Source organism: Oryza glaberrima, chromosome 7, assembly GCF_000147395.1.
Source record: "Oryza glaberrima chromosome 7, OglaRS2, whole genome shotgun sequence".
Classification (NCBI taxonomy): domain Eukaryota; kingdom Viridiplantae; phylum Streptophyta; class Magnoliopsida; order Poales; family Poaceae; genus Oryza; species Oryza glaberrima.
Genome location: NC_068332.1, coordinates 23,706,008 through 23,729,907, shown reverse-complemented (window position 1 = coordinate 23,729,907; position 23,900 = coordinate 23,706,008). Strand labels below are relative to the sequence as shown.

Genomic DNA, 23,900 nt, shown 5'->3' with positions numbered 1-23,900 from the left:
GTGTGAAGTTTCAGGGGTACACAGGGAATTTTCTCTAAATGTTTCACTCTCCTTTCTCTCTTCAATGTCAGTAAAGAGCCTTCTATTAATATTATTAACAGATGTTGTACATGCCCTAAACTAGAGGTCATGCCAACTTTGGATTCCTTTTTTTCAGTTAGTAATAATGTTTAAGGCCTCCTTTGGAACAAAGGTTTTTTTAAAGAAATTTTGGAGAAATTCAATCCATAACAAAGAGTATGGAAATTTTTCCTCCATGGCCCCTTTTGATTAAAGGAAAAGCCATCCGAAAATCCTACGGAATTCATTTGGATTGGCTCAAAACTTAGAAACTTCGGAGGAAATGTCCAACCTCTTGAAAAAAGTATACTTTGTGTGTGTATCTCCGATTCTAGCATTTTTCCCGTGCTCCATCCACATGGTTATTCTTATAGTTTCCTTACATTTTTTCCAATCTATAGGATTTGAAATGTTAGTGCGCTCCAACCCTCTTTTTTTTTTCTTATTTCCGTGTTATGAGAAATTGAGAATCCTACGTTTCAAAGGAGCACTAGTTTTTTTAGGTATTTATAACTGAAAATACCAGGTATTATGATTTTAGAAAACCACCCAAATTATGTGCAACCCATTTCAGTTATTAATTGGGTAAATTAAGAAACCGTGTACAACAGTCCAAAGCGGTATTGTATTCAAAAGGGAAACTATTTTGATCCCTTGAAGGGATGTCTCCTCGTTATTTGCATGCCAATCAAATGGTTATAAAAAATATGGAAAATTTTGAGAAGATGTATTAACATGTGATATAACACTCCACAAGAATGCAAGTTCAAATTCAACTTTTAGATCTCGCAATGGAAAAAACAAATTAAACAGCAACTAGATAATGTATTGTCATAGTCAATTTTTTCTCGTTGCGAGATGTAGAAGTTGAATTTGAACTTGCATGTTTATGGAGTGATATATCATATGTTAATACATCTTCTCATTTTTTTTCATAACCATTTGAGTGACATGCAAACAATGAGAGGATATCCCCTCGAGGGATCAAAATCTACTTCCATATTCAAAATTCCCTTTTCATAATTAAACCACACTTTTTATAATGTAAAAATTATATCCAGCAAACAGACATACCCTACTACTAGTAGTCAGTCTGGCAAGTCTATATTATCATCTTTATTTTAAAACATAGAGACAATTGACATACAAAATAATAAGAGTCAACACGGTGCGCTATGTGACTGCGTGGTGAGCACATTAGCAGACCGACACTAATCACTAGTATTACTAGTACACTAGTCTCAAAACTAAACTATAATTGTCGGTGCCCCATGACCTTCTATGAGTTTCTATACCATCAGATTAACAACACAAACCGACAGTCAAAACTGAATTAGAAACACAGGCCGCGAAGCGTAATTAGTGCAATCCGGTAGTTGCATCCTACAGAGGTTGCATCCCATCAAAACCTAAACAATGCCAAATTGCCAATCCAACGGCTGCAAGAGCATAAATCCGGGTGATAAATTTGATTCAGACACAATAAACAACCCCTCCATGGAACACACTCTGCAAGATGAAAAACCTCTGAAATTAAACCAATCAGTATCAGGCCGTCGACTTGTTCAGTGCAGCTGCAGCTTACCGGCAAAAATTAATCAAAGAAACCTCCATGTCAACTAGCCTAGCTAGCTGTTCGATTCCCATGTTCCCTGCTTGACTTCGAACGCATTTGTCACCGCGACGTGCCAGCAAAATTGTTTCTTCTCTGCTTCGGCTGGGGACTGACTATAAATGGAGATGCAGAAGCAGCTGCATTTCATCACAAAGTTCAGTCTTCAGAGTTTCAGCACACTGTAGCTACTTCAGAGTTCAGTGCAGAGAATCAGAGATGGCTAAGCTTGCTGTGTTGCTCACATTGCTGGCTCTGGTGGGCTCTGTGACATGCCAAGGCTATACCGGCAATGCTAGCCCACCCACACCCATTACATACCCAAGCCCACCAAGCCTGAGCCCGAGCACGCCGCCTACTTATCCTCCACCTAGCTTGACTCCTCCGAGCCTAGCACCGGTGAGCCCGAGCCCGCCGACAACCTATCCTCCACCAAGCCCAACTCCTCCGAGCCCGGCTCCGGCAAGCCCAAGCCCGCCACCCCCAGGGCTCAGAGTTGGTTATTACAGTTCCTCTTGCCCAAAAGCTGAGCAAATTGTGAAGGACGCTGTCAAGAATGCTGTGTACACCAACCGCGGCATCGGCGCAGGGCTCGTCCGCCTCTTCTTCCATGACTGCTTCGTCGAGGTAAAATCCTTTTTTATTAATTAAAACACGTGATTAATTAGTTAGTAAGGGATCACCTATACATTTATCGATAAATTTTCTTTTAAAAATTTGACAGATGTAATTATAGTATAATCATGATGTAATTACACTGTAACTCGCATGTAACTTATATGTAACTTTCAAAAATATCTACGTAACATACTTTTTAGGTAAAACGGAGGTCGTGGGAGCTAATCCTCTCAAATGTTTGCACACAGTGACTTTTTTCATTCTTCATTTGCACAAATCTTGAAACAATCTAACGGTTTAAAATTATGTGAAAGCTATATGCAAGTTACATTATAGTTACAGTATAATTACACTCCGATTGTGCTGCAATCAAGTTAGTAATCCACGTGATTAATGTGGCTGTGTATTGTCTCCTTTCGATTGATCAGGGCTGCGACGCCTCCGTTCTGCTCGACCCGACGACGGCGAACTCGCGGCCGGAGAAGCTCGGCGTGCCCAACTTCCCCAGCCTCCGCGGCTTCGAGGTGATCGACGCGGCGAAGGCGGCGCTCGAGAGCGCGTGCCCCGGCGTCGTCTCCTGCGCCGACGTCGTCGCCTTCGCCGGCCGCGACGCCGCCTACTTCCTCAGCAACGCCAACATCGACTTCGCCATGCCGGCCGGCCGCTACGACGGGCGCGTCTCCCTCGCCGACGAGACCCTCACCAACCTGCCGTCGCCGTTCGCTGGGCTCGACCAGCTCAAGAAGAATTTCGCCGACAAGGGGCTCGACGCCGACGACATGGTCACCCTCTCCGGCGCGCACTCCATCGGCGTCTCCCACTGCTCCTCCTTCTCCGACCGCCTCGCCTCCACCACCTCCGACATGGACGCCGCGCTCAAGGCCAACCTGACGCGGGCGTGCAACCGCACCGGCGACCCCACGGTGGTGCAGGACCTCAAAACCCCCGACAAGCTGGACAACCAGTACTACCGGAACGTGCTCAGCCGCGACGTGCTCTTCACGTCGGACGCGGCGCTCCGGTCGTCGGAGACGGGGTTCAGCGTGTTCCTCAACGTGGTCATTCCCGGCCGGTGGGAGAGCAAGTTCGCGGCGGCGATGGTGAAGATGGGCGGCATTGGAATCAAGACCAGCGCCAATGGCGAGATCAGGAAGAACTGCCGCCTCGTCAACTAGCCGCCATTGATCACCGGCTAATGATCACAGTTCACGTCACAGAATAAGCTCGTGATTTTTGTTTGTCATATATTTTCCACCGATTAAAGGTTTAATTAGTTAGTTTAATTTTGCCATTCTTTTGTTGTAATTCTGCATGTATCTAATATTGGAATTTCAGCAAGTTTTAATGAGATTATTATTGATAAGTACTTCCCTTTTTAATGAGATTATTGTTGGTTGTGTGTTTGCAAAATTTAACATGAAATGAGCGTAGCTGAACTGATTATATTACTTATGGTGAAACCAGCCCACCTAGATTCAAATTCTAGATTTGACACGACACGGGTGTTTGTATTTACTGCTAATTATTTTTTCGATGGTAGATGACATATCCGATGACAGCGGTCGCAACAGCTGAAATAGAAGCCGCCAAAAGCATAAAGCTCTCAAAGATAGTCCTTGTGTCAAAAATAAGGAAAGAGGCCAAAAATTAGGCTCTATCAGGAGCAAAATGATTCTGAGCTCACATATCTTAACTATTTTTTCCTTTGTACAGTTCTTCTCTTACTTGTCCAATGTTTTTTTGATCCTGCTATATCGAAAAGAAATTGACACTATAGATGCACGTTAAAAAAATCATTTGTTTCTCGAGCTTCCTGAAGCCATTAATTTCTTAGTGTCAAACATGCTAGAAGCAGACAATATTGACCGGAGATCTTCAGAAACGAGTTATCAACCCTTGCAAAACGCCGTTAGTAGTTCATGTCTGTAGTTCACAGGTATTGAGAAATTAATTGCCAAATGTAAGTTAGTTAACCTTAAATTTTGGAAAGATTGTATGCAATTATTTAATTTCTGAACTTTCTAATGAATTTACGCTCATCCGGAATAAACCTTCCATGGCAACTTCTTTTTGCTACTAAGACTCCATTTGAAGGGAAAAAAGATTCACCGGTTAACAATAAATTTCATCAATGAGTTTTCTTGAAATACAAATGCCAGTAAACAAAAATTACAATATGTATACAGCAAAAAATAAATGTAAGCAACATCAGGCAAAGTTAAAAAAAAAAAAAAAGCCCCCGCACATCACTGGCATGTATTGTGACAATGTTGCCGTCTTGCCGATTTGTCAATTAGTAGTTGGGGAATCGGCACTGTTTCCTGATCTCGCCGTTGCCGGCGGTCTTGACGGCGACGGCGCCCATCTTCACCATCGCCTCCGCGAACTTGGCGTTCCACCACCCGGGGAAGTAGGCGCTGGCGCGGACGAGCCCCATGGTGTCCGCCGCCGTCATCAGCGCCGCGTCCGATCTGAACAGCACATGCTGGTTCATCATGTTCTTGTAGACCAGTGGCGGGCGAATCTAGAAATAAATAGCAATGGGATCTGAGTAAACTAGATAGAGTTATAGTCTCCCTCCTATCTACGTATGATAAAAAATTTTAGTGGGGTCTTCGTGGGGGCTCTCATAGTCTTCACGTCAGTAGTGAGGGCTCGAGACACGCCGCCCCCATGCTGGATCCGCCCCTACTTGTAGTACTGGTTGTCCAGCGCGTTGGGCGTCACGGCGTCTTGCGCCACCGTGTCGCTCGGCGTCGTGCACTGCCGCCGCAGGGACGCGACGAGGTCGGCGTCCATGTCGGAGCCGGAGGTGGTGGTGCCGCTGGGCGGCGGGACGCGGTCGGCGAAGGAGGAGCACTGGGAGCGGCCGATGGAGTGCGTGCCGGAGAGCGCGACCATGTCGACGGTGGAGTCGGGCTGCCACCACCGTAGCCATAGCCGCCGGTTTGGCACGCGACGGAGGCGAGCAGCACGAGCAAGGTGAGGACGACGGCAAGCTTAGCCATGGTAGCGGGAAACTATTTTCATCTCTTGAGGGGATAGTCGCCGGTTTGGCACGCGACGGAGGCGAGCAGCACGAGCAAGGTGAGGAGGACGGCGAGCTTAGCCTCCCCTCGTTGTTTGCATGTCACCCAAATGATTATGAAAAAAATTAAGAAGATGTATTAACATATGATATATCACTCTACAAACATGCAAATTCAAATTCAACTTCTACACCTCACAACGAAAAAAACAAATTTGACTGTTAATATATGATAACTAGTTGTAGTTTATTGTTTTTTCGTTACGAGATGTAGAAGTTGAATTTGAACTTGCATGTTTGTGGAGTGATATATCACATGTTAATATATCTTCTCAATTGTTTTCAAAATTTTTTATCACTATATGGGTGACATGCAAACAAGAGGATGTCTTCTCGAGGGTGAAAATCCACTCCCGTAGTAGCTAGCTATACTGAGCAGTGAGCTCAAGAGAGGATGAAGAGGAGATGCTGGGTTGCATGGCTATTTATAGTCACCGGACGGCGGCCGGGGACGCACGCCGACACGCCGTACACAGTACGTACTGCTGCTTGGGAATGTTTTTGGCGCGCACGTTGTGGTGGTGGTGGTGTGGTGTGTGCAGGGTCAACCGTCCGGTGAACGTGGCGAGCAGATCGAATGATCGATCGAATACCCAAAGCTAGCTTAATTAGTGTTAGCTAGCTAGTGTGTGCTTGCATTCTGCGCAAGTCATAGCTATAGCGTTAACATGAGCTGCTCGATCGATGACGTTGTAGGTGACTCGATCAGAGAAGGGAGGATCTACCAGAATCCCAAATTAAACTCTGAAACTCTGAATGTCAAATCAAATTCACATCCCTTTGACCGGAGAACGGCGTAAACCAGAACGTGCGGCTTGGCTGGGTCGGAGCGGGAATCCGACCTCCGTGCAGCTCATTTTTTTTGGGTTAGGAATTTGTGGCATATAATTAGTTATGTGGGCTCAGATCTGCTCTTGACGGGCTTTCATTAAAGGCCTGGCCCAACCCATCACGTAGACAACAGTCTTCGAAAATGCTCATAGGGGTAGAATTTGTGTGCGTGTGTTTATAGGGGGGTGAGTATGTGTTGTGCGTTGTGAGTGTGTATGTGTTTATGGTGTGTAATTTTTTTTAAAAAAACACCAGATTTGTACATTACACGCCATTACTAAACGCGCCGATCGATCGATGCAGCACTGTTATCATCTTGTCGGGCAAATATTCTAGAGAGGAAACAAAATAGCCAGGAAAATATTTTTAGATAAATAGGGAGTACTAGTATAGTACACGCATGATTACATAGCATGCAGCCGCCAAAATACGAAGGGACGCAGTATCATTTTTGTCTCCAGCTTCCCAACAGCTGAAAGCCACGATTATACGTACCTTCATGATGTCAAACCAAACGTGCAAGAAGCAGACAATATCGACCGGAGATCTTCAGAAACGAGTTGTTTTTCCTCGCAAAACGCCGTCAGAACAACCCAACTAAATACCCCTAATCTAGACGCCCGTTCGAACATATTCATTGTCGGAGCTATATTAGCCGTTGACCCCGGCAATGTCAACTTCTGTATAGCTCGATCCTGTTCGATCGATGATCTATAACTGCAAATCGTGCTCCCATGTTCTGCCGGTTGATAATCAAGCTGCTAAAAATGATTAGAATTTCTTAATTAATTATACACACAAACATTCCCTCCAATGCATGCATGCACATATTCTGATCGATTCATCGATCTCCATGCTATAAATAGACTCACAGAACAGCAGCTTCCATCACACTAACACTTGAATTAACACGGAGTAGTTGTGATAAAGCTTGTAATTAAGCTAGCTATGGCATCCATGGCTGCTAATAAGCTCGTCGTCTTCGTCTTGCTCGCGTTGCTCGGCAGCAGCAATGGCGATGGCTATACCAGTCCGGGCTCGATCGCCGGAGGTCTCACGGTCGGGCACTACAAGGGCACGTGCGACCGCGCGGAGGAGATCGTGAGGGACGCCGTCAAGAACGCCATCCGCGGCGGCGGCGGCGACCGCGGCGTCGGCGCCGGGCTCATCCGCCTCTTCTTCCACGACTGCTTCGTCCAGGGCTGCGACGCCTCCGTCCTCCTCGACCCTACGCCGGCGAGCGCCGCGGCGCCGGAGAAGGCCGGCATCCCGAACCTGAGCCTGCGCGGCTTCGAGGTGATCGACGCGGCCAAGGCGGCGCTCGAGGGGGAGTGCCCCGGCGTCGTCTCCTGCGCCGACGTCGTCGCCTTCGCCGGGCGCGACGCCGCGTACCTCCTCTCCGGCAACAAGGTCTACTTCGACATGCCGGCGGGGCGCTACGACGGGCGCGTCTCCCTCGCCAGCGAGACGCTCCCCAACCTTCCGCCGCCGTTCGCCGGCGTCGACCGGCTCAAGCAGATGTTCGCCGCCAAGGGGCTTGACACCGACGACATGGTCACGCTCTCCGGCGCGCACTCCATCGGCGTCGCCCACTGCTCCTCCTTCTCCGACCGCCTTCCGCCCAACGCCTCCGACATGGACCCCGAGCTCGCCGCGTCGCTGCAGCAGCAGTGCAGCTCCTCCTCCAGCAATGGCGGCGCCAGCGGCGACAACACGGTGGCGCAGGACGTCGAGACCCCCGACAAGCTGGACAACAAGTACTACAGGAACGTGGTGAGCCACCGCGTGCTGTTCAAGTCCGACGCCGCGCTGCTGGCGTCGCCGGAGACGAGGTCGCTGGTGAGCTCCTACGCGGAGTCGCAGAGGCAGTGGGAGGAGAAGTTCGCGGCGGCGATGGTGAAGATGGGCGGCGTCGGCGTGAAGACCGCCGCCGACGGCGAGATCAGAAGGCAGTGCAGGTTCGTCAACTAGCCAATCAAGTAATCAATCGATAAGGTGATGCAGAAATGCAGAATCGATGCACGTACGTACGCATCGTTCTACAGTTTTACTCGCTCGTGAGGCTGATCTGAATAACATCGTGTTTATTATTTGTATGCAACTTTGGATTTCCGTCCGGGGGTTTTCTTTCACTATAACATTTTTGTTTATTTTTTTGTTTGAATTGCAATTGTAATTAACTATTGCTGTTGTTGTTTTACTATACTTTCTGGAGGAATCAAGGTCTTTACTGAGATGGATAGTCTTTGTTCAAATTGGTCCGAATTTTTAAGAGATGAACCGTTTTCAAAAACTTATTTCGAAAACAGTCCAAAATAAATTTCAGTGTCAAGCCCGATGGCCCACGCGGCCTATATTAATTGGGCAATGCAAGCTCGGTGCAACCCATATTAATTCGGCCGTGACGGGAATACATAGTACGTGAGGTTTAGCTTTTGTTTTGCCGAGACATTTAGCCCATTAGTTTGTTTTCGGACGGTCAGGCCGTTGTCGACGTTTTATATTAAGAAGAAGGTGTCCCATTTTAAGAAGCAAACAGGACCAAACCTTTGTCCAATTAATTAGAGAAAACTGAACGAAAACCACAACTACAACACCACGCTAACAACTAACGTAACCTAAACTACCACAATAGAGCCCGACACAAGGCATCGCCCAAACTTTATCACCGTGGCGACACAAATAGCTAGGGGTGGGCATATTTAGACCGAACCGAAAAGACCGAGACCGAGAAATTCGGTTACCTTTTCGGTCTCAGCCCTCAAAAGACCAAATTTATTTCGGTCATTTCAGTTATTGGGCTCGGTTAACCGAATTAACCGAAATGACCGAAATTTTGGCCCAATAGGCCTAGGAAGTCCAATAAGCCCACTAAAAAAAACCCTACCACTACTGCCGCACAGCGCCGCCTCCTCCTCTAACCCCACCACGCCGCCTCCTCCTCTAACCTCACCACGCCGCCTCCTCCTCCAGCCTCCACCGCGTCGCCACCGCCGGCTCCGCCCTCCACCGCGCGGCCATCGCCTCCGCCCTCCCCTGCGCGGCCGCCGCCTCCGCCTTCCACCGCTCCGCGCCGCGGCCGACGACGCCGTCCTCCACCCCGCGGCCGACGCCGCCGTCCTCCACCGCGCCGTGGCCGACACCGTCCTCCACCGTGCCGCAGCCGACGCCTCCGCCCTCCACCGCGCCGGCGACGCCTCTGTCAAATTTTTTCGTTCCAAACTTTCTCCTAAAAAATTTCGGTCAGACCGAGACCGAGATCGAAAAAACCGAGACCGAATTTGCCGGTCCTGAGTTTTTTTTGGATGAAATTCGGTTCTAAGTTTGCAAAGACCGAACTGACCGAAAAACCGAAGACCGACACCGAATTTTTCGGTCTGACCGAACGCCCACCCCTACAAATGCCCACGCATGTTATCGTTGCCGAGCTTGCCGCCCAAACGATACAGCAGCTTCAACTTCACCGCGATACTACCCTAACGCCAAAAGAACACATAAACGATACCCATGAAGGATGTCATTTAGCCCATTAGTTAAATGCACTGTACTGGGCCCACTCTTGATTGGCAGCCAGGTCCCTTCCAGTGGTTAGATGATCTAGCCCATGGCATAACCGACTTTCAACCGTCACTCGCGAAGACATCCAAGCGAATAACTGTCATTCGACGTCCGGTCACACCTATGACAATTGATTGAAAAAGGCAAGTATTTTTAACAAACTACACCAGATAATACAAGATTTTATATTGATGTAGAAAAAAAATTATGATTATAACTATGAAGATTATAACCAGGAAAAAGAAAGACAAAACAAACCACCACGCCAAGCCGATCGCTGACTCGTCACTCAAACAATACATGAGATGCAAATCCAAAACACGAAAAAAAAACACATTTTGCACATTTCTCCGTGCATATGACTCGTCACGCAAAGATGATGAATGTCAAGAAGGAAATTCAACACACACAATCACACAAATACAAGCGCATATTTAGGACATCCGATGATCCGATCCACGGCCATGAAAGAGCAAGCGTACGTATGCATGGGATCAGACGTAGCATTCGTAGAGCTTGATGTCCACCTTCACCCGGAAGTATGACAAGTCCGCCGAGGCCTCGTCGGTGCTGAGCGTGGCGACGCCGCGGGACATGAAGAAGTCGCCGGTGCCACCCACGACGGAGAGGTCCCTCGTCTTCTCCGACATGAGGTCGGCGCCCATCAGGTTGAGCGTGCCGCGGCGCCCCGTGGAGTTGAACACCACGGAGAAGGCGAACCACGCGTTGGGCGCCTCCTTCTTGTCGTAGAGGTAGACCCCCTGCGCGCGCACTGCCGTCTCCTCCTCCATCGCCGGCGACGGCGGCAGCGCCCTCCCCTCCGTCATGGGGTCGTTGAACACCACCATCTCGCCGAAGAAGTAGCCGGGGTTGGACACGGCGGTGCTCAGCGGCGTCGGCTTGGTGGCCGCCGCCGACGTGGAGTTGGAGGTGCTGTTACTGTAGTCGTAGATGATGTCGTGGAGGTACAGCCTCATCTCCATGCACGGCTCGTCGTAGCTGGAGACGAAGCTCCTCCTGCCGCGGCGGCCATGCGCGACGCTTGCCGAGCTGAGGCCAAGCAGAATTACGGCGGCGACGATCAGAGACGACGCATTGGACCAAGTTGCCATCAAGCTAAGCTTGATTAGCCTGTGATCGAGAGATCGAAGGTTCGAAGCTAAGAAGCTAGCTAGCTAGACAGTACGCGTACGTTGCTGCAGCTGTGATGTGGAGCTCGAGTTGTGCATGGCTATTTATAGAGAGATATGGTCAGGGGAATATACACAGGTGTTCTACTGACCACTTGCAAAATTGTTTACTGACAAAATTCCGAGTTGTTAGGATAGAAAGAGGAAGTGAGGCGTACGCAAAGCGATACTACTGTTACTCCAATTTCCTTTGCTTGATTCTGACGCTGATAAATTTGTCTACTGTATTATATTGTAGGAGCACGATCGAGGCTCATGGCGTAAGCCCAGTAGAGAACAGTGCGATCACTGCCATTGGCATGCCATAATAAGATGATCCAACACCACATGCACGAAAGACACAGCAATGCTAATGATTCGGCACAAGCCGGTGATGCCAGCCGGCGACTGGAAGGACGCCATGCATGTCAGCTTGGCTATAGCCGTGCTATACTACCGTATTACCTCGCCAAATTAGCCCAAAGCACACGCCAAATTCCTCGGAGGGCATGGTTAAGATCAGCAATGAATTAGTTGTTATGATATAATAGGATCAATTTCCATTTATCTTTGTGGAGCTGAATATAATGGTCGGCAAAAATCCGCTTTGTTTTGGCATGCCGCATGCATTAAGATCGACTCGCTCTCATGACTGAGATTCCCTGTAGGTTGCAATCCCTTTTCTTTTCTTGAAAGGAAGCATTCCATTGGTTGCCTCACTGTCAAATTTCAATGCATATATACTAGCCCATACATAATATAATAAAAAAATAGTATTGATGCTCTCTGTCAGTGAAATCCTGAAGATTGCTAATCTGGTTGCCGATGAACTGCGAGCCCTGTAACTGAGCTCCAAGCCCAATTTCAGTGACATGCGTATGGACTGGTGTCAGGCGACTTTCAGCAAAAAAATTATATACTTAAACTGTTTATCTATATATTATAACTTATAATCTAAATATAGTTAACACACTATAACACCGCCAAACATGTTACGATACCAACGAACTAATTTTCTAGATCCACCACCGACTATGGACATCAACGGCGGCAACCGGCTGGCAAGAGAGCTCGAGGAGGAGGAGGGAAGGCCAAGAGGGACAGAAGAGAGAAGGGGGAGGAGGTGTTGAAGCGTCGTTGTTCGCTGGAGATGGAGAGGAGTGTGGGACCTATTGATAGGTGGGTCTCACTATTTCTTTATCTTTGTTTGTTGACATGTGAGCCCTACATTTTAATTTTTCTTCTAATGACACGTCACCGCTACATAGGACGAGGATCAAGTCAAGCCAGCCACGTAAGCGTCATGTTAGCCGAAACCGTCATCTAAACTACCTTGGAACTTTATTTGTATTTGTTTTAAAAAGTTAAGGGACGCGTCATATCTGATAGTTCAGGTAATTTCAGACCGGCTACGAACTAAGGAATCTAAAGTAGTTTTTTTTTTTTTTTGACGCTGAAGAATCTAAATAGTGAACTTATTCCTTTAGTACATCACGGACTTTGTAAGGTACAATCTTTGTAAGGCCGAGAATTTTGGCCCATTAGTTAAATGAACTGTACTGGACCACTCTTGATGGGTTTCATCTCAAACGCCCAACCCATCACGGACAAAACATATTTAAACGGGCTGTTTATTAACAGCATTACTTCACTATATTACACAGTAATTTCGGAAGGGATAAATAAAAAACATACGGTTACATTTTACATACAAATGACAAACATAATCCGTTCGTCACTTTCAGGCAACAGAACAGCAAATGCACCACTACACCCAAACAGCAGATTACACATAACTAGAGTACTTACCGAATGATCGATCGATCAATCGAAGCAGCACGGGAAACACACACGTGGAAGCATCTACGTCGTGCGTTGGTTTATTACACACGAAACCGACGGCCCAGATCTCTCCCTCCCTCCCTCACCATCAGTCTCTCAGTCCACCTGGGTGAAGCGGAGGTAGCACTTGTTGGAGGGCAGCTGGGCGGTCTCGAACCCGGCCGGGAACCTCGCCTTGGCCTCCTCGTCGGAGACGCCGGGGGGGATGACGACGCGCTCGCCGAGCTTCCAGTTCACCGGCGTCGCCACCCGGTGCCTCGCCGCCGTCAGCAGCGCGTCCGTCGCGCGCAGCACCTCCGCCATGTTCCGCCCCGTGCACGCCGGGAACAGGAAGCTCAGCTTCACCTTCTTGTCCGGCCCGACGATGTGGAGCGCCCGGTTGGGGAGCTCGCCGCCGGCGGTGTCCTTCTCGTCGGCGTCGATCATGTTGAGCTGCCTGATCGCCTCCCTGTCCGGGTCGGCGACGATCGGGAAGCCGACGCGGCGGCCAGGCTAAAGCAACCATCGATCACAAATTGAACCAAGAAATTATAATCAGATACGACTCTGCAAATGTATCAATCAGTCAAGGATTGATGAATGCGATGAACTCGATCGTGTACATACCTTGTAGGCCTCGATGTCCTTGATCCAGTCCTTGTGCGACTCGACGTCGTCGCAGGAGAAGCCGAGGAGCTTGACGCCCCTCTTGTCGAACTCGCCGGCGTAGCCCGCCATCTCCGACAGCTCCGTCGTGCAGACCGGCGTGAAGTCAGCTGAAATGCACGCACGGATTTGATCAACATCTCAACTTCTCAAGCTCGTCTGCTGCACGGACACACGCAGTACGACAGTAATGCAGTAGTACACTATATATACCGGGGTGGGAGAAGATGATGGCGTAGGCGTCGCCGACGAAGTCGTGGAGGCGGATCTTGCCGTGGGTGGTGTCGAGCTCCAGGTCGGGGACGACGTCGCCGAGGGTGAGTCCAGGCATGATGAGGAATCGAGGATTAACCGGAAATTAACTGAAAGGTGAGTTGGTGAAAAAAGTAATTAAGCTAAGCTGCTGCGATTCTGCGAACTGTCTGTGATGGAATGCACTGGACTTATCATCAGTCACAGCATTTATAGGTGAGGCTGTGTTGCCACTAGAGGATTATAAAAAGCAAGCATCTAGGCCTGGGTGTAGGATAAGGCAAGGAAAAATTTACGGGACAAGAATTCGAATCTGCCAACTCTGCTTGCTGTTCAGCTGCGTTCACACCCCTACTCAAAACACACTGCATCGACTCTGCTCTCGCGTAATACGGATTCTAAACTTTCTGTAATACGGAGTATTATTCTGCACGGCACGCAGCTGTTCCCGATCCTGAATTCCCGATCGCGTCTGATAAAGGTGTTTCACCCGCGCGCATTGCAATTCGCAAATGTTCTGACTAAACCGCAATCAAAGGGTATGTTTATTTCACACTAAAATTGGAAGTTTGATTGGAATTGGAACAATGTGATGGAAATGTTGAAAGTTTGTGTGAGTAGAAAAGTTTTGATATGGTGAAAAAGTTAAAAGTTTAAAGAAAAAGTTAGAACCAGGCCAAAGTGCGGAAAATTTCATATACTGTTCATCACGGATCTGTCTAGGCACTCGCCAAAATGCACAGCAGAATGAAGCGGAGTGACCTGACAACAAACCACGCGAGCGATGCCAACGGACGATTGCTTCCTCGTAGTATCACAGTTTTTTTCCAAAGAAGAGGCTGACCCTCCTACTATAAAATACTAAAAGGCGGCGTTTGATTTCATCATCGATGACGTTGCAATACCAACCTGATTATTTCGTTAACCACTTGGTTTGGGTGATTACCTATTGTCGACCCTTTTCCTAAGGAGAGTTTACGGCCGGATTCGACTGAGAATTTTGCGCGTACGTCTCACTAAAATCTCTTCGTCCTTTTTTTTTCTTTTTCGTGTACGCTGTTTTATTATTATTTTAATCATTTGTTCTCATTCTTTGGTTACATTGGAATGTGCATGTATGCACCCACCCTCTCCGTACTAGAATATAAATCATTTTAAAAGTAATTTTAAGGTTTTTTTATCAAGTTTATTTTTAGCCTAATTTTTAACCTTAAATTAATTGAGGGTTTTTTTTATCTTCGAGGGGTTTTTTTAATCGAAGTTTGTTTTAGGGGTTTTTTATCGAAGTTTGTTTTGTAAAGCTCTTGAATTAGTAAGAAGACGTATATAAAAATTTTATTAACAACATATACTAAATTTCATTAACGAAATATACTAAATGATGGCTTCATTTTAGAACTTTGATGCTATTTTGATCAATATTTATAAAATTAAGATGTTTTAATTCCGTCCCAAATATAAACATTTTAGAACTTTACGATGTTACTTTGAACAAACAATATCAATATCTATAAAATTAATAAAATTAAGATGTCTAGTAACATCTGATTGATCTTTTTAATTTGTTTGTTATTAGTAGTCAAAGTTAAAATGTTGTCCGAGGAGAGTACTTGCCAACCACAACACCCACTCTATTAGTACAGGGGCGAACATACGGGTACATAAACAGTCTGCCAAACAGCCAAAGTTCAGACAGTAGCACGAGTAAATGCACTACTGTTCCAAACGTAGCGGCATTATCCACACCAACACACACAGTGATGCATCTCGCATAGTCATCACGCCAGCACACGCTATCACGCACGCGTGGCGCACATGATGTACGAAGAGCGAGGTCGATATCGATATGATCTAGCCGACCTTGGTGAAGCGGAGGTAGCCCTTGCCGGACGGCAGGTCGGCGGTGTCGAACCCCTGGGGGAACTTCTCCTTCGCCTCGTCGTCGGAGACGCCGGGAGGGATGACGACGCGCTCGCCGGGCTTCCAGTTCACCGGCGTCGCCACCGCGTGCTTCGCCGCGGTCTGCAGCGCGTCGACCGCACGCACCACCTCATCCATGTTCCGCCCCACGCACGACGGGTACAGGAAGCTCAGCTTCACCTTCTTGTCGGGGCCGACGATGTGCAGCGCGCGGGACGGGAGGTGGCCGCCGTTGGAATCCTTCTCGTCCGGGTCGACCATGTTCAGCTGCTTGATGGCCTCGCGGCTCGGATCGGCCATGATCGGGTACGTCACGCGGTTCCCAGGCTATAACCAAAAATATATATATTATTACGATCGATCTAGTTAATTAGTTACTACGTTTTCACACAAATTTAACTAGGCCAGGAAGGTAATTAAAATGACCTTGTAGGCCTCGATGTCCTTGATCCAGTCCTTGTGAGACTGCACGTCGTCGCAGGAGATGCCGAGCAGCTTGACGCCCCTCTTGTCGAACTCCTTGGCGTAGCCGGCCATGGCTGCCAGCTCCGTGGTGCAGACCGGGGTGAAGTCGCCTGATCGATCGACGGATCATTCAATCAATCAATCGGATGCACATCGATCCACACAAACTACTACCGAATGAGAATGTGAGAATCGAGCGAGTGTAGTGTGTAGTGTGTATACCGGGGTGGGAGAAGAGGATGACATAGGTGTCGCCGACGAAGTCGTGGATGCGGATCTTGCCGTGGGTGGAGTCCAGCTCCAGGTTGGGGACGGTGTCGCCGATGGTGAGCCCTGGCATGGCGACGAACGACTGTGCTGCCTTAGCACTGGGAGCAGAAACGAAGAAGAAACTTATGAGCTGCTGCAATGCAAACGTGTCGAGACGAAGGCACTGGAGACTGGAGTGAGATCGAAGCATTTTTATAGGTGAGGAGTGAGGTGAGTGGAGCTGATCAGTGTGCAGAGGTGTCGCCACGGCGTGCTGCATGGGGGCCACGTACTTCGTCTCGTGGCAGCCGCGCCTCCTACTATACCTTTGTGAGTCGTGTTGACCTCCCCCATCCCCATGACCGTCCATTCTGGAATCTTCTCACAGCCACCTGAAACTGATCGTGGCGGCCCATGTCGGGAGAGCTTTTGGAATTTGGACTCGGTTTAGCTCAGAAAGGAAGGCATGTTCACTTTGATGCTAAAAAAATCTTACCAAATTTTGATATTGTCAAAATTTATAGTTGCCAAAATTTTGGTAACTTGTCAAAATTTTAGCAGGATTTCTTATATAGTTACCAAAATTTAGCAGCAAACTAAATGTAGCTACTTTTTTTTTTGACAACTTTACCAAAATTTGGTTAGATTGAAAATGGCATCAAAGTGAACAGGCCCTAAGTTCACCAGACGTCCCTCAATTTGTACGCGAAATCTGTCTGAGGTCTCCTAACCGAAATACCTTAACTATATAAAACCGTCAAAAAAATATCCCGAGGTAGTATTGATGCCTGGTTTCACTGACATAGCATCCGATTAGCAAAGAATAAAAAATAAATACATGTAAGTGGGAAGAAATAAAATGTGGAGGGTCAACAATCCTAGTCTGGGATGATGTATGGATAGGAAAGACGCCCCTAAAAACTCAATTTCCATATATCTACAAAATTTGTGCAGACCAGAAGAAAACTGTACATCAAACTTATGGTCCTGAGGGAGCTGGGTTATGGAGTTGAGGAGATCTCTGAGTGAAGGGGAGATGGAGGAATGGGAAGAACTACATAATTTGTAGGGTAGATTCATCTTTCAGGTGATAAAGATCAAATGTTTTGGAAGCTGATAAGTCTGGCTCTATCAGGGTTATGGATACCACATACCTAATAGTAGTTGACTAAATCTCGGCAGGACCCACTACATATCATGTCCTATACGGAAGCAACCTGCGGATATAGGAGGAGTTCCGGATAAGGAAAGATAACTAGAGTTTTATATGGAAACGACAAGTACTACTCAGATTGTATCCATATTGGTTTCCCTAGTTCTACTTAGACAAGGGGACACCTATAGGTATAAATACAAGACCCCCTAAGAGGAGAGGGGACACACCCACCATGGAAGACACCCACCACAACATACACGGAACAACAGAAGCCACAACATACAAGCCGACATACGCTAAGACAAGACGCCAGATATCGACTTCAGAGATAGGCATGGCTAGTCCCTTACGGTGCCTACAGATACCGTCAGGAGAGATATAGCGCTGTCTCTGATCTCGCCGGACGCGGATTCGAGGAGGAAGGCTACACTGTTATCGACTACGAGTCAGACCTTCAGACCGCCATATCGACAACAGTTAGATAGGCTATCCCAAATATTGTACTAGTGTGATTATGGTGAATAAGAGCAATACCGGCTTCGGCCAACAGGATGTTGGGTTATTACCTGACAATTCAGGATCCCGAACCTGTATAAAAATCCCTGTCTCCGTCTCTTTTATCTCAGTCTCGCGTATATCATAGTATCAACGATCCCCATACGATACAAATACCGGAATCGCGACATCAAACGTCGACAGGCTCTTATACTACCAAATCCCTTTACCAGGCCCTATGTTTTGGAGGGGTTAAAGATAGGGTTTTGCAGGACCTGTGGAGGTCCTCCATTCCCTTAAAAGTCAAAATCTTCTTCTGGTTAATGTTGAAGGGAAGAATTCAAGCTGCCAGCCAGCTGAAGAAAATGAAATGGGAAGGTAGTCCAAATTGTAAATTTTGTGGGGAAGTCGAGGACGTGGACCACATGATGTTTAGATGTGCCATTCCTAGGTTTATGTGGTGCTGTTATAGAGATGCTCTAGGTTGGGATAGTATTCTCAATTCTAGAGGCGAACTGGTACATAAACTAAACTTGTACAAAGAAGGGTCGCATTCTATTTGGCTTGCTTGCTTCGCTGCGGGCGCTTGGGCTATTTGGCTCATGAGAAATGATTGGGTGTTCAATGACAAGATGATTTCGGATGCCTCTCACTTGCCTCATAAAGCTATCTTATTTCTTTTACAGCGGAGAAAAAAATGGCGTCAGCAAAGGAGAAGAGTTCTTTGAATGCTACAAGGGACTCACTGCTTGCCAGTACCCGAAGGACTGTAGGAGCAAACACCTGAAGCTGAAGAACTGAAGATCTCTATGCCTATCAGTTTGTTCGTAGCTTTATCTTCTTCTTGTCTAGTTTCCTGGCTTGTTCCTAAGATGTGCCAGCAGCTAAAGTGCCTAACTTATGTGTGCTGGTTTCATTCCAGCCTTGTTTTTGTTCTTCCGTTTTCATGTATGAACTATTTCGCTTTTTAATGAAAACCGGGCGTTTAACGCCTTTCCTCCAAAAACAATTCTAATCAGCAATTTTCTTATCTTTCGTTTTTATCTTTGCTGTAGAGGGGGAGCGGCAGCGGGCAGCGGCGTGCGTGACCGGAGGCCGGCGGCGGCTGGCGAGCAGCTGCTCCGGGCGCGGGCGGAGCAGAGGGAGGGGAGCGGGCGAGTGCGGCCGCGGAGAGGCGGTGGCGGGATTTTTCTCTTTTCACCCGCTGCGTCATTCGCTTGTCGCCGCGGCGCTGGCTTGCTACCGCTCCCCCTCTGCGGTGAAGATAAAAATGAAAGAGAAGAGAAAAAGGGAAAGACAAGTAATCCAGGATTGTTGACCGCGTAATTTTTTCTTCTCACTTACATATGTGTCCTACATTTTAATTTTATTTTTTCTTACTAGGATGCTAAGTCAGCAAAACCAAGCATCTATACTGTATTGGGACTTTTTTTGGATGGTTTTACATAGTTATGGGATACACATTTCTAGTTTCGCGGTTAAGGATCTCAGACAGACTCGGCGTACAATTGAGAAATGTCAGATGAACTTATTCCGCTCAGAAATGGCCGTGGCGTGCTGCTCTGCTTTCCGTCCCAGCCCAGTCAGTTCGTCCTGTCCCCTTTGGATCGACGAACGATTCCAGTTAAGCCCAGTAAGGGTCTGTTTAGTCGTCGAAATGGAAATTTTTTAATATTATATCGAACGTTGACCAGATATTAAAAGGGGTTTTTGGACATAAATAAAATAACTAATTTGTAACTCGCTTGTAAACGGCGAGACGAATCTTTTGAGTATAATTGAACTGTCATTAACACATGTGGGTTACTATAGTACTTATTGCTAATCATGAACTAATTAGGCTCAAAAGATTCGTCTCGTGATTTACATGCAAATTGTGCAATTAGTTTTTCTTTTTATTTATATTTAATACTCTATACATATGTTAAAGATTTGATGTGATGTTTTTTAAAAAAGTTTACGGGCAACTAAACAGGGAATAAGTAAAGCTTTGGACCGGCAGTTGTACTGTACTCTGTATTAGGGAAGAAGCCGAGAAGTCCAGTTTTGTTTTTGGACTTCTGATAATGCAAAAGTGACTTCACACGACAGTCGACAGTAGTACAACTGAAGATGGATAATGTCCACATAATCACAATCAGCTTTATCAAGCAACGGAACAAAAACGTACCCTGTACCCAGAATCATTATTCATTTATTCCCTTTTCATGCATAAAAAACCTATTCCCAACAAGGTTCGTACTAGCCCACACAATCAGGCTCGTCCCGTTATTATCAACCGATCAAATTCACCACAGATTTTATTCTAATTAAAAGTGCAGCTCATCGATCATCATCTGTCGCCCTCAGCTCAGACGTCGCAAGTGAGCCAGAGCGGCTCATCAAACTCGCCCAGCGACTCGTCCCCGGCGCCCGGGCCCAGCGACAGCGACTCCAGCCCCGCCGCCGGCGAGCTCGCCGGGCCCCACGCCGGCGTGCCGTTCTCGTAGGCGTTGCAGGTGAGCCTGACCAACCCCGAGCCGTCGAGCCGGCACACGTACAGGTCGCCGTACGGCTGGAACTGGTTCGGCGCCGAGATGGGCTCCGCCATCACGCCGCCGAAGTTGGCCGTGAACAGCAGCCACCGCGAGTCCGGGCTGAAGCACACGTGGTTGATCCGCTCCCTGTCCGCCGCCGCGCTCCCCGCCGGCCCGGCGACGTGGACGCGGCGGAGCCCGGAGCCGTCTGGCCGGACCAGGTAGATGCTGAACACGGCGGCGTTCGTCGGGTCGTGGCGATTGGAGGAGAACGCGATCAGGCTCCCGTCCGGCGACCAGCTCGGCATCGTGTCGATCCACTCGCCGTCGGTCAGCCGCCGGATCGTCCCCTCGCCGGCGCCGACGTCCTCGCCGTGCGCCGCGTCGACGATGTAGAGGTTCTTGTGGCCGGAGCGGCCTGACCGGAACACCACCCACTTCCCGCACGGCGACACCGCCGGGAACGCGTCGTTGCCGGCCTCCGGCCGGGTGAGCACCTTGAGCGTGGCCGCGACCTCGTCGCGGCCGGTGGTGAGCTCGCCGGCGTCGAACTCCAGCCGCGCGATCCTCACCGTCGCTTTGGTGGTCTCGAAGATGGGGCCCATGGAGGTGAAGATGACCCCGCTCTCGGCGGGGCTCCACGACGTGTAGAACAGGTTGGGCTCCCGCGTGAGCACCCACCGCTTGGCGCCGTCGGATCGGAGGATGGTGACGCCCGGCGTCTTGAAGAAGTCGCCGTTCATGGCGAGGTGCGCCGCGTCCGGCGAGAACGACGGGAACGTGCCGTACACGCGCAGCATCCGGAGCGAGCTCACCGGGCTCCGCACCGGCTGCAGGTAGGGCACCACCGAGTCCCCCCGCGCGCCGGCGCCGCGGAAGCGGTGGTACCCGACGCGGTCGCCGGACGGGGAGAAGAAGGGGTTGTAGTGGTGGAGCTCCGGGTTGAGGCGCTCGGTGAGCGGGGAGAAGCTCTCCGTCTCGAGGTCGAACAGCTCGACGTGCCGCTGCGCGCGCCCCTTCCGCCGCGTCGCCACGGCGATCCACCGCCCGCCGCCGCCGCGGCCGACCGCGGCGGGAGTGAAGCAGTGCAGCCCGGGAGGCGTCACTCGCCGCTCGCCGCCGGTGGGCTCGAGGGTCTCGGGCGAGACGTCCACCCGGAACACGCTCCACCACCCGTCGTCGGCGACGCGGTGGAAGAAGACCGTGCCCTCGCCGTGCCACGTCGGCCACCCACCGCGCCCCACCACGACGACGCGCCTGGCCGGATCGGCGGCGCGGAAGACGGCGACCTCCGTCTCCAGCACGCGGAAGTCGAACGCCCACGGCCGATCCCCGTACGACGCGACGGCGACGAGCTCCCCGGAGTCCGACACGGCGGGGCTCATGTCCACGACGCCCGGAGGACTCACCCGCACCGTCTCCTTGCTCCCAATCTCCGTCGCGTACACCGCCGCCCAGCTCCTGAACGGCGCCGGCGGCTGCTCGTGGGCGGAGACGAAGTACAACCTCCCGCCCCTCACCGTCGGGCGGTCATGGAACAGGCTCCCCTCCACCGTCGGCAGCGGCTCGGCCCGCTGCTCGGGCCCCGGCCGGCACCGGAACAGCCCCGCCGCGCCGCCTCGCTCCGACACGAACGCCACCTCCTCCCCGCCATCGTCGACGAACTGCGCGTTGAAGTTCACGGATACGCCGTCCGTGTGGCGGCGCTCGGCGTCCTCCTCCATCGGCGGCAGTGGCACGGCGGCGGAGAAGACGTCGAAGCCGAAGTTGGTGACGCCGACGGTGGCGAAGACGATCCTGCCGGTGGGCTCCATCGGGAAGTGTGTGTGCCTGTGTGTGAGCCTGTGAGGTGAGTGAGGTGTTTGTCCGAAGCGAGGCGGGTATTTGTAGGTTAGCGGTTGGTCCGGTCGCTGTCAGGTGGGGCCCAAGCCCGAGCTTTATCTACTCGGCAATTTTTTTAACAACTTTTATTTTTAATTTAAAAATATATCATCCCAAATTATATTCAAATTCGAATTTGTTGGCCAGACCAACAGTATTGTTTTGCCACGTCAAACGAATAACGTGATAAAAAGGAATAAATATTTCAAAATAATTTTAAAAGTCTTTTTTAAATCAAAATTTAAAGAGTTTAGAAAACGAGTTAAAATTCCTCGGATGGTACTCGACTTTTTGAGTGGTTGCCGGATCACTCCACTCGACACTATCGGTGTGAACGGGCGCGTGACGAACGGAATCTGTGGTGCATGTACGCGTGCACGGATCGATCACGTTTGGGCACAGTGTCATCTGCGATTTCTATCAGGAAGCCATCTGGATGATCTTGGAAAGAAAAGTTCATTGTCGTTATCCTAATCCAGGGGTTAATTAACTCTAGTGCTTGCTTTGCACGGCAAAAAGTGACTACCCTGCCTACCTGTCACTGACTGGGCTTAAAGATGGTGTTTTTTATGTGTTGGCTAGCTGATCAAGGCAAATGATGTTCTACTACTAAACAATCTAGGAGTACCACGCTTAATTTGCATAACTGCATGCATGCAGCTCATGGATGATGGAGTGCACCTGGCGCGGAAATGTGGGAATGTTCGTGTTCGACTGCGTGTGAACGCTCTTAAGCTCATGAGTGAGCTGGCAGATTCGATCGAGTTTGGGGTCAATGCGCAGAGTCGAGTCCCTGCATTTTTCTTTCGGAGCTTGTTTACCAAGAAACTTTTAACGAACGTGCGCTGTTTGTTTTACTTAGCTGCTCTGCTCTGCTGTCCTATGTTTTTGCCTTGAAAAACATTATATAATGATGATGAACTCCTGCTTAATTACTTGGGTGATTTCGCTTGCTGTTTTGTGAGAGTGGCATTATATATTTGTATTAAAGGGTTGATTAGGTGTGAACACAGCTGGGCTGGTCGGAAGATGCTGATTTTGGTCAGAGCAAGGACAAGCCCACACAATCCATGCTGGGTTGATTAGTGAAGGAATTGCTCGGTTGTTTCCCTTTCTGTCTACTCCATATTCGTGTAAGCCAAAAGAGATTACTGACTGTTGTTCTTTCGCTTGTCACATTAATACGCACGAAAATGCAGTTGGTACCTGTTGGGCCCAATAGTGACTTAGATAGGCCGAATCAAGATGTTGCGGGCTAGCGGCCCAGTGAGTAATTGAAGTTCACCAGACAACTGTGGCCGTAGCCCTCCTAGCCACGTACAAAGGCCACGGCCCAATTCGGAAATGATTTTATTTTTTTCAGTTCACCCTTTCTACTCTCAATCCCTAAAACCTAATCGCCTTCTCAATCTCCCTACTCGTGGTCGGTCTAAATAGTTTTGTCCACATTGTTTTGGTTGGAACTTCAGTGATGGACTGAGATACATGTCAAATACTCCTCAGATTTCAACTAGGTACATTTGACTGAAATTTTGTGATCTTC

At 49.0% G+C, this 23,900-nt stretch overlaps 6 protein-coding genes and 1 pseudogene across 6 annotated transcripts; 2 read left to right on the top strand and 5 right to left on the bottom strand.

Moving 5' to 3' along the window:
* The first annotated feature begins 1,843 nt into the window (after positions 1–1,843).
* LOC127780908 (peroxidase 2-like) lies at positions 1,844–3,537 on the top strand. The gene is made up of 2 exons (XM_052307899.1): positions 1,844–2,299; positions 2,719–3,537. The coding sequence occupies exons 1-2, from the start codon at positions 1,892–1,894 to the stop codon at positions 3,463–3,465; spliced, it is 1,155 nt and encodes a 384-aa protein (XP_052163859.1). The 5' UTR covers positions 1,844–1,891; the 3' UTR covers positions 3,466–3,537.
* A 1,046-nt stretch (positions 3,538–4,583) lies between these two features.
* On the bottom strand, positions 4,584–5,191 carry LOC127780319 (peroxidase 2-like). The gene is made up of 2 exons (XM_052307223.1): positions 4,983–5,191; positions 4,584–4,761 (listed from the first exon to the last, which is right to left on the bottom strand). Exons 1-2 carry the CDS (start codon positions 5,189–5,191, stop codon positions 4,584–4,586), a joined length of 387 nt encoding a protein of 128 aa, XP_052163183.1.
* Positions 5,192–7,137: 1,946 nt separating this feature from the next.
* On the top strand, positions 7,138–8,438 carry LOC127780910 (peroxidase 2-like; annotated as a pseudogene).
* Positions 8,439–9,969: 1,531 nt separating this feature from the next.
* Positions 9,970–10,960, bottom strand: LOC127780482 (dirigent protein 5-like). Its single transcript, XM_052307396.1, has one exon. The coding sequence runs from the start codon at positions 10,877–10,879 to the stop codon at positions 10,262–10,264; it is 618 nt and encodes a 205-aa protein (XP_052163356.1). The 5' UTR covers positions 10,880–10,960; the 3' UTR covers positions 9,970–10,261.
* Positions 10,961–12,592: 1,632 nt separating this feature from the next.
* On the bottom strand, positions 12,593–13,844 carry LOC127778881 (1-Cys peroxiredoxin B). The gene is made up of 3 exons (XM_052305526.1): positions 13,637–13,844; positions 13,385–13,533; positions 12,593–13,270 (listed from the first exon to the last, which is right to left on the bottom strand). The coding sequence occupies exons 1-3, from the start codon at positions 13,752–13,754 to the stop codon at positions 12,875–12,877; spliced, it is 663 nt and encodes a 220-aa protein (XP_052161486.1). The 5' UTR covers positions 13,755–13,844; the 3' UTR covers positions 12,593–12,874.
* A 1,421-nt stretch (positions 13,845–15,265) lies between these two features.
* Positions 15,266–16,476, bottom strand: LOC127778882 (1-Cys peroxiredoxin A). Its single transcript, XM_052305527.1, has 3 exons — positions 16,283–16,476; positions 16,022–16,170; positions 15,266–15,922 (listed from the first exon to the last, which is right to left on the bottom strand). Exons 1-3 carry the CDS (start codon positions 16,398–16,400, stop codon positions 15,527–15,529), a joined length of 663 nt encoding a protein of 220 aa, XP_052161487.1. The 5' UTR covers positions 16,401–16,476; the 3' UTR covers positions 15,266–15,526.
* A 3,656-nt stretch (positions 16,477–20,132) lies between these two features.
* On the bottom strand, positions 20,133–22,398 carry LOC127778405 (uncharacterized). The gene has a single exon (XM_052305000.1). The coding sequence runs from the start codon at positions 22,288–22,290 to the stop codon at positions 20,311–20,313; it is 1,980 nt and encodes a 659-aa protein (XP_052160960.1). The 5' UTR covers positions 22,291–22,398; the 3' UTR covers positions 20,133–20,310.
* Between the last annotated feature and the right edge of the window lie 1,502 nt (positions 22,399–23,900).

Bases quoted from the DNA above. Each gene is read 5' to 3' on its own strand.
- LOC127780319 (XM_052307223.1), bottom strand. From the start codon at position 5,191: ATGGTCGCGCTCTCCGGCACGCACTCCATCGGCCGCTCCCAGTGCTCC. The intron at 4,762-4,982 runs GTAGGGGCGGAT...TGTGCTGTTCAG, and splicing joins CTGGACAACCAGTACTACAA to ATCGGACGCGGCGCTGATGA.
- LOC127780482 (XM_052307396.1), bottom strand. From the start codon at position 10,879: ATGGCAACTTGGTCCAATGCGTCGTCTCTGATCGTCGCCGCCGTAATT.
- LOC127778882 (XM_052305527.1), bottom strand. From the start codon at position 16,400: ATGCCAGGGCTCACCATCGGCGACACCGTCCCCAACCTGGAGCTGGAC. The intron at 16,171-16,282 runs GTATACACACTA...TCGATCGATCAG, and splicing joins CATCCTCTTCTCCCACCCCG to GCGACTTCACCCCGGTCTGC. The intron at 15,923-16,021 runs GTCATTTTAATT...TTTTGGTTATAG, and splicing joins AGGACATCGAGGCCTACAAG to CCTGGGAACCGCGTGACGTA.
- LOC127778405 (XM_052305000.1), bottom strand. From the start codon at position 22,290: ATGGAGCCCACCGGCAGGATCGTCTTCGCCACCGTCGGCGTCACCAAC.
- LOC127778881 (XM_052305526.1), bottom strand. From the start codon at position 13,754: ATGCCTGGACTCACCCTCGGCGACGTCGTCCCCGACCTGGAGCTCGAC. The intron at 13,534-13,636 runs GTATATATAGTG...CGTGCATTTCAG, and splicing joins CATCATCTTCTCCCACCCCG to CTGACTTCACGCCGGTCTGC. The intron at 13,271-13,384 runs GTATGTACACGA...TGGTTGCTTTAG, and splicing joins AGGACATCGAGGCCTACAAG to CCTGGCCGCCGCGTCGGCTT.
- LOC127780908 (XM_052307899.1), top strand. From the start codon at position 1,892: ATGGCTAAGCTTGCTGTGTTGCTCACATTGCTGGCTCTGGTGGGCTCT. The intron at 2,300-2,718 runs GTAAAATCCTTT...TCGATTGATCAG, and splicing joins TCCATGACTGCTTCGTCGAG to GGCTGCGACGCCTCCGTTCT.